We start from the raw sequence: 9,266 nt of genomic DNA, 5'->3' as shown, positions 1-9,266 counted from the left end.
CACAGCACATTGCATGTACAAGCACGCATAGCGACAGAGCAACATGACACACAGACCTCATGTTAGCATAGAACAAGGACATATTGACATCATAACACACTGACAGGATGCCTGTACGGCACAAAGACACATTAGCACACAAAGCAGCCAATAACACGCAACAAGATTTTGAGTCATGATGAGGCATCATGTTGTTAGACTGAATAAGGAGAAGTGGTGTGTTTCGTAAGGTGGCCAGAGACTGCTAGGCTAACTGAGCGGAAGTTTCTCTAAATGAGACATTTGAAAGTGCAGTAGTGATGGTCATTATGAAACTGTGGCTTATGAAGAACATGTGGAATATAGACGTGTTACTTCAGCGGCTTGTTTGAAAGCTTCTTTGTTTCTCAGTTCTCCACTGAACAAAATATCCATGACAGTACAGTTGTCTGTTAACTGTTCCTTTAAACTCAGCGGTCTCCAGTGAGTCTAGGGTCATCAGTGAGAGAGCCACAGTGTTTTTCTGGACACAGCCTTTGGGTATAAACTGGAACCACATTCCTCTTGCAACTGAAGCAAAATACGGGAAGGCAATGTCATACTTATTGTTGGCCTTCTTGCATGACATGTCATGTGCAATAAGTAATCTTAGACAACATGCTTGGGACACTGAAGTTCTTCAAGATGTATAAATCAGACAACAAACAACAATATCTCTCCATACCGTGTTATAATTTAGGTTTATGTACTTGAGTATGTTTGCAATCTTTTATTCTTCAACTTTTGACATATAGAGTGTCTTTGTCTGCTCATCATTAGTTCTCTAAGCTTCTTAAGTTTCTATTCTACAGATCTCATAAACAAAACGTCTTGCCAAACCTTTTAGTTATGTCTAGGGCAAAAAACAGAAAAAAAAAAACAAAAACTTGTCCATACGTCAGATAATGCTGCATATCACATGGAGAAAACTCACCACGTCTTGATGTGTCTTTCAACAGCTAGTCTTTCTCTGACAACTGATTGGTAAAGTCAGTGTTGAAACCAGTTTAATTAACTAGTTTAATTTCACATTTGTGCAGAGTTTGTTTCAGATACCACTTTGATTAGGAGAGAAAGTTAAAGAGAGTTGTATAACAAGACAAACCCAACAATGTTTTTTGTGGTACATACACACATTTCGTTACGTAGCGTGCACAGCATTGCACCACAAGGCGATGGACATGGCCATTCAGTGTTTACAGTAAAGGAAAGCATCATGGTTTCCTCTAGGTGTTTTGTATATGTTATGTACCATGTGCAGGCCAGATGTTTACTATAAATACAAGTGTACATCAGCCTACATCAGCCCTCTGCAGCTTAGTGATGAATGCATGCATGTAAGGTGCGAAAGAATATTCAGCTGGCATTAATATTATAATTGAATTAAGTGGACTACATACAAGCATAACAGAAATGAAAACAACAGAGGAAGTAGGACAATAAAAAAGCCATTAAGATGTAAACCCATCCTGTTTTTCCTGCAGACACTAATTAGGCGCTGTGCATCCTCTGCATTGTTTTGTGAAAAAATAGAAATTCATTAATCTATTTTATTTTATTTAGCTACACGTTAAATGAATTGAAAATCAGTAAAGCTACAGATGGTTATCTACATAATGGTTCCGTGATATCTAGCGCGCCCTTCTTTGCGTCTGTGTAACCCATAATGCATTCTTTAGTTTTACGTGTTTCAGAGCATGTTTGTGATGCAACTGTTAAAACAAAATCTCTCAATTTTAGAACTGTTTCTAAATTCCCTGACAAAATACCTAAATTGAACTGATTATTAATGGTGGCCAGTGAAGCAGCACCAGCAGTTCCTCCTACTTTATGATCTCAGGCTACTGTGTGGCACAGTTGCCAGGCAACGCATAGTGGGCGGGGACAGTGAATGCCATGTACGGTCAATGCCGGTGAAGACTGTGGGCGGAGTTCCTTCCGTACACCAGGGAGAAGGAGGGGGGGCATAACGTGGAGCTGTGTTCCTCAAACGCCGGCAGATATTGAAACGTTACTACTCGCTAAAGTGCCAGCTGCGGACGTTATAGTACTCCTCCTCTAATTGCTTGCTCGCCGGGACGTTTTCACTGTGACTCGGTAAACGAAAGGAGAAAATGTCTACCGCCAACTGGAAGCCCTTTGTTTTCGGCGGGCTAGCTTCTGTGACAGCGGAATGCGGTGAGTGATGCGTGGGGTGGTGGTGTGGAGGCCGAGCCGTGGAGATTACTGTTAGTTGTTTAAATCCTGGTGGTGATATGCAGCGTTATGAGCATGTACGCGACGCTGTGTGTTGCAGGGACCTTTCCAATCGACCTGGCCAAGACCCGTCTTCAAGTCCAAGGCCAAGTGGGAGACATCAAATACCGAGAGATTCGCTACAGGGGCATGCTCCATGCTATGATGAGGATAGGACAAGAGGAGGGGCTCCGGGCACTGTACTCTGGGTCAGTGGGGTGAATTTGCATTTTAGTGGATGTGTGTCTTGTATCCCAAACTAGATGCCTACTGCACTCACAGTTTGCGTGTGATCACTCTGCACTTCTTGTTTATGCTAAACGTTTACTCTTCCTCTTTCGTTCTTGTTGACTTCCTACTTCTCTTGCAGCCATTGTCCCACCTCCAACCCCTTTACACTCCTGTCTGTCCAAAGCTGAGAGTCTGTCTTAGATCAGCCTATGTCAGTGTTTTATTTTCAATGTCTTAATCTTGTTAGACAGCTCCCTGAGGGCCTGGAACCAGTTTTTAAAAATAAGCCTTTTTTTTTTCTCTTTTTTCTTTTTGCAGAATTGCTCCCGCCATGCTGCGACAGGCCTCCTATGGGACCATAAAAATTGGCACATACCAGAGCTTTAAGCGGCTGATGGTTGACAGACCAGAGGGTGGGTTCTCACACTAGTTTTGGCAGGCTGTTATTCGTGGCTGCAGCTCAACACATGTGCATTCCTCTTGAAGGTCGCAGATGAGACACAGATGTGTGTGTGTGTGTGTGTGTGTGTGTGTGTGTGTGTGTGTGTATGCGTGACCTACTTAAATGACCTATTTATGACCTGCGCTACAGTAAAAAACACTGTGATGGCGAACCCTGATCCTAACCCCCGGTATCAAATGCTGCTTGTTCACAGTTACAGTTTGCCTCCCGCTCTTCTCCTCTTTCAGATGAGACTTTGCTGACTAATGTGGCGTGTGGGGTTCTCTCTGGAGTCATCTCCTCCTCCATTGCCAACCCTACTGACGTGCTGAAGGTAGTTATTTCCACATGTGACGGTTGCGTTAGATCTATAGCCTCAACCTGTAGAGCAGGTATGGCCGTTTTTGTAACTGCAGCAAAGCTTGTAAGAGTCTTTCTCTAACACCAGTCTTCTTTCAGTTAATTTATTTATGTTCTACAAAACTACTGTAATTACTCAAGAGGGAAACTCTCCTCTTGTGATGGCAGTATTTTTCTCAAATCGTGAGGGATTATTGTGTTCTTTCTGGATGAGGGAGTTGCAGCTCCAGGCTTTAGCTGAGGTCTTTTGGTAACACGCCCAGTAGAGTGAAGAGCATGCTGGTGCTAACAAGACCACACTTGTGTATTAAATATAGACAGAAGCATCACAGGCCTAACATAGTGTTCTGTAAATGATAAGGGTGGACGGTTACCAATACTATTGCGGAATGTACTCATGATGTCTGGCCTGGCTTCTTTTCAGTGTGACTTGTTAATAACCTCCTGCCTGTGGGTGTGGGTGTGTGTGTGTGTTTGTTAAGCTTTAGCAGACTAATTCATCTGGGTCCAGGTTTGGAACATTGCGTTTCCTGACATTGCATTCTTGACAGCGTGTACTAGCTGCACCCAGCAAGCCTTCTCCAAGCCAGGAAACAAACCAATGCTTTTTTTTTTTTTTTTTTTTTTTTTTTTAACAGCAGCCAATGTAAATTATACAAGTCGAGAATGGGGCTGAAGAATTGCAGAGAAACAAGGCTAAAGAAAATAATACTTCAGAGCTTGCCAGAAATCTTTAACTTGGTCTTTGCGTTCTAATCAGTAAACCTGCAGCATTCCACACTGGCTGTGCACACCACCATTGCCTCAGGCTCAAGTTTACAGACAGCAACCTCTGTCTTTTCTCTCAGATCCGCATGCAGGCTCAGGGAAGAGTGATCCAGGGCAGTATGATGGGCAACTTCATCAACATCTACCAGGAGGAGGGAACAAGAGGACTATGGAAGGTACACACAACATATAAAAACTGGCCACAGTGTTCATAGAGCAGGCTGAAGACAATCATGTAATACTCCCCCTTTCTCTTTCTCTCTGTTTCAGGGTGTCTCTCTAACAGCTCAGAGGGCAGCCATTGTGGTCGGGGTCGAGCTTCCAGTCTATGATATCACCAAGAAGCACCTGATCCTATCAGGTTACATGGGGGACACCGTGTACACACACTTCTTGTGAGTTTGGGTAACCTCTCACTCTCATGTGACGGGATGCTGTCCCTGGGAGGAAATCGCTTGTAAGGTCGCGATTTATTTGGGTACATTCAGTTGGTTCTGGGCCAGAAAACGAAGACGAGCAGCAGACTCTAAGTACATCCTAAAAACGGACTGGAACACAAGTCATATCAGTCATAACAGGATAAACAGAAGGTCTTATGACCCGTAGTCATGCTCATTATGTTCAACGATTGATTAATCTGATCTTCCTTTTGTTAACTTGCCACTAAACATCAACCTTTTATTCAAACTTTTCACACAATAACATATTTTGTTGTGGTGAATTCTGTGAATAAGGAAAGCATTGTAAACTTTAACTTTTACAAGGTTAGACTTCTGTAGTGTAGACCTGTAGGAAAGGTGTTATTTATTATATTCCGCCATTAATTAGCTTAGATAGTGTTGAGTATGATTTAACGTCAATGGCAAGTATTGCTTGTAACTGCAAATGCTGTTGCAAAGGTTGCTTACGCTCACTTAAAGCACAGTGTTCTTGGAAATCTACAAGGCTCACGGAGAACAGCGCTGCCACGATTAGCATCTGCTCTCAGCAGTCTTTATTGAGTTTTTGTCTGAGAAACAACTGATAAGGAAGTAACAACTCTCAGTGGCGCTGACCACTAACCGAGGATAGACCGAAACTCGCTTTAATGCTCAAAATATTGATGCCACTATCTTGTTGTTTTGATGTCTGAAACCCAGTGGGTGCTCATGCATATGTTTGCTGTTATGTGAACCTAAAAGTTCCTACATTTAAAATAACTGGCTTCTGTTTTTTTTTTTCCGTTGTTTCCAACATAATTGGGCACGGACGTGAACACTGCAACATATATATGGGACACAACTTGACATATTTACACAATCGCCACCATCGATTGCATTGAAGCATCTTGTTGCATCCCTGTATCCAACCGCTACAATATATGGATACATTTCAGCAAAGCTACAAAAGCTCATTTCCTTGCATGTTGGTGTTTGGATGTGTTCTCAGACATTTCATATTTGTGGCAGCAGCATAGCAATTACTGTTTACCACAGCATAATTAAGAAACATAACAAACATGAGCTCTTGTGGTCCTCAGGTCCAGCTTTGTGTGCGGCCTGGCTGGGGCTTTGGCCTCAAATCCAGTGGATGTGGTCCGGACGCGCATGATGAACCAGAGAGGAGCAGCGCTGTACCAGGGAACACTAGACTGTCTGCTGCAGGTCAGTGTGGACCCCTGAATGAAGAAAATAAATCTCACACATCTAGCTCTCTCAATGCATGTGTGGGCTAATAATATAACACATTTAATGGGATACAATAACCCTGATCAAAGCATGTGCTGGGGAAGGTGGGGGTTGCAAAAAGAGACTGGTTGCATTCAGGTAAATAGTAGTAGGGGCTTTGGCTGTCGTTGGTTGTCCCACTTGGCAGTACTACTTTGAACTCAGACATCTTAATGACTTGTCTGTGTGAATGACAAATGTTGACCTTTTAAGCAGTCAACTGTATTAAAATCATTTGATGTTCTCTGATGATCTAATAATTAACTTTGTATCACCATGAAGAAGTGTGGGTGTGTGTACATTCGATTTTTTTGGCCTCCTTTGATGATAAATATCTAGATTAAACTGTAATGTCGCTGATTTCCCAGTCCCAGTTAAAAGTGCCCAGAGAAGATGCTCATCACAAGATAATAAGATAAAGTGGGTTTTTAGCATGTTTGTTTTCCTCTTTCAGACGTGGCGCTCCGAGGGCTTTATGGCGCTCTACAAAGGTTTCTTTCCTAACTGGCTCCGCCTGGGACCGTGGAACATCATTGTATCCTTTCAACCATCTCAATTATGCAGCAATCTGTTTACACATATATCCTCGGTGATGCAATATCTTCTGAGCTGGAGAAATCAGCGGGGAGAAGTTGTAAATTCTATTATGCGTTCGGTGACGTATGGCATTCCGAGCCGGTCATTCTTAATGCCAGCTAAACCTTTTATGTAACTTTGTGAAACTGCCGCCGCGTTACCCCACTGCCCACGATCATAGGGGACGTAAGAGGCCCACGGTGTGGGAGTAGAGAAAGAGGGAAGGAAGGTGAACTTTATTAAAGCCTTTCTGCAAAGGTTAAGATCTGATTAAAGATGATTGAGCTGGAAAAAGCAATGCTTGCAGATATCCCTCATGCCCAACCAGGTTTGAAAGAAGTAATGTGATTATTGGCTGGCTGCAGCAGACTGAGGCAACGAGGAAATGTAACAAGGGAGGTTGGGAGCTCAATTGCAAAAAAGAGCTTAAGTTCTTCTGTGTCCTTCTCATTTTGAACAACACAAAATATCCACAAGTCTTTTTGGGTACATTCCTTTACTCACCTTTTCAGTTCTTCCTCACCTATGAACAGCTGAAGAAGATCGATGTGTGATAAGCAAAATGGCAACTAGAAGAGCTGACTATGAGCGAAGCTCCGGGGCGAGCTGTGAAGACCAAAGTCAGGAATGGCTGGACGATGACGGATACTTGATGGAACCAATGAGGACAGTGGGTAGAAATGGCGGAATTAGAATTTGCCTGATTCCTGTTTGGGCTTTATGTCTCAGGAAGCCTGCAGCAAGTGCGGAGACTGTGACACATACACTCATTTGATGTTATAACTCAAATGCTTCTTAAAGCTTAACTGCTCATTTAAATTTGATACTGCTCAGATTCATGTCATCTGATTTGCTGACAAGGAGGTCGGAGGGAATTTTAGGATGCAGCAGCAGACAGTCAGTCCCAGACACTTGCTTATATCAGTCAGAGGCTGGATCTGATGTCACGAGGAAAACACAGGCAGGCTTTCAGGCGTCTGCACTCAAAGTGCTCTCCAGATTGAGTGCCTTAGTTTGTGATGCAGCCTGCCCAAGCTGCATAATGACTGAGAATGTAAGACAGCAGCTGACAATCAGCATGACCATTCCCTTTTGAAAAGATGGATGTTTGTGTGCGTGAGTCATCAAACTTGGGACCGGATGTGGTGTCTTTATTTCTTTTCTTTTTCTTTTTAAATCTTTTTCTTAATTGAGAGACTGGTGTGTGTGTGTGTGTGTGTGTGTGTGTGTGTGTGTGTGTGTGTGTGTGTGTGTGTGTGTGTGTGTGTGTGTGTGTGTGGAAATGTGAAATTACTAATTATTTTAAGAGTTTCCCAGAAGTATTAACAGAGTAGAGAGCCAAGGATACATCCTGGTGTACTGTAATAAATAACAGTTACGTAATCAGCCAACGTGGGTGCTTAGACAGGGGACAGATCTCATGTCTGTATGCGGCTAGACTGGCAGTCCCTCATGCCGGCAGTTGCTTAAGGTGTGTGTGTGTGCGTGTGTATATACACGTATATGTACATATACATATATATAACCTAAGGTAGCTTGGGGTTGGCACTGGACTCCCTGGGTTCTTATGTAAACCTACATATTATTGTATATCCCACACACCTCTAGCTTGGAGGAACTGGAGCCGATGAAGGGCATCATTTGATTGTGTTTATTTCTTAAAGGCACCAAAGCCCGACCCGCAGTTTACTCTATTTTCATGTACTGTATTTGCACACTGCTGTATGCTTATCTGCAAGTGTTCATTTTAAAGAATACACATGCTGCTGGCTGTTGTGTGCAAGCTTCTGCCGAAATGTAAGCCAGTGTAATATTGCCAAACTTCTGATGTTGATGTCAATGCTGCTGTGGTCACTTACATTTGAAATAAAAGGGGAAAAAAGCCCTCCATGTCAGCGTTTTGCTTTGCTAGCACCACAGTGTGGCGCTGTGGAGCCGTTACACTCACCCACCTCCACTCGACCCAGTTGAATACACCAATAGCTGTTCACCAGTCGCTTCAAATTCCCAACCGTCGACTTTGAGGCCGCAAATCTAGCACAGTTGTGTTTCAGAGGGATTGCCCGGTTTCTTTTTCGTACTCGCGCACACACACACACACACACACACATGTTCGCGCAGCATCCCACAAACTTATGAATTTTTCAGGGCCGTCTAAGATGTAATTGTTTTATTTCTGCGGGTAAATTCCCAGCTTTCCTTCTTGGGAGCTGTTTGAGGAGACAATGGGAGCTCAGGGGAGTGGAGAGGGAAGTGTTGCAGTCTCTGAGAGGATCTGTGCCTCGCCTTCTTATTTAGGGAATGCCACCGTGGGACTTATTACTTGTGTGAGAACTGTTATTGTCGTATCTGCTTCATCTAAGCCACCATGAGTTGTGTTGCCACGTTATTGTTGGTGTGATAAGCATGGCTGTGCGGAATAACTCCAGCGGTGCCACGGAGCGTGGTGGAGGAGCAGGTCTTAACACTTGTATACAGCTTTGAAAGCACATGTAGGCCTTAAGAGCAAAAAAACCCAGCTGATATCTGTCAAATCAAGGGAGAACATCATCTCACAATGCTCATAAGTACAGGTATAAGAATAATGTATGGCTTGTGCCAGGATTTGGCATCTATAGTTGGCATTATAGCCCTCTGCCTGGCATCGTGTCCCTGGCACAGACCTCTACAAGCTGGACAAGTATGACCACAAGGGATTCCAGCAGTCACAGACATGCTACATTATGGGTATTATTTGCTGCCTGGCCCAAGGGGGCGGAGGGCCTGGCTCTATTGTGTTCCAGGGATCAGAGTGAGCTTTTGTGTTAGAGGGATAAGGCTCTACTCTGCTCCAAACAGCCTGCCCTTTTTCCTCTCCTTCGTTTTTGTTCTTTCTCAGATGAAAATGCTGCAACCCACAGATGAATAAATGGAGGGATAATGGACGCGTG

At 43.5% G+C, this 9,266-nt stretch overlaps 1 protein-coding gene across 1 annotated transcript; it reads left to right on the top strand.

Moving 5' to 3' along the window:
* Positions 1–1,738: 1,738 nt before the first annotated feature.
* LOC311489167 (kidney mitochondrial carrier protein 1) lies at positions 1,739–8,226 on the top strand. Its single transcript, XM_084546115.1, has 9 exons — positions 1,739–2,196; positions 2,315–2,462; positions 2,803–2,897; positions 3,175–3,260; positions 4,135–4,230; positions 4,325–4,449; positions 5,574–5,697; positions 6,215–6,295; positions 6,849–8,226. The coding sequence occupies exons 1-9, from the start codon at positions 2,133–2,135 to the stop codon at positions 6,888–6,890; spliced, it is 861 nt and encodes a 286-aa protein (XP_084402241.1). The 5' UTR covers positions 1,739–2,132; the 3' UTR covers positions 6,891–8,226.
* The last annotated feature ends 1,040 nt before the right edge of the window (positions 8,227–9,266 follow it).

Source organism: Chelon labrosus (genome assembly GCF_963514085.1).
Source record: "Chelon labrosus genome assembly, chromosome: 6".
Lineage (NCBI taxonomy): Eukaryota > Metazoa > Chordata > Actinopteri > Mugiliformes > Mugilidae > Chelon > Chelon labrosus.
Note: the sequence above shows the minus strand (reverse complement) of the source record. Positions and strands in the feature narration are given on the sequence as shown.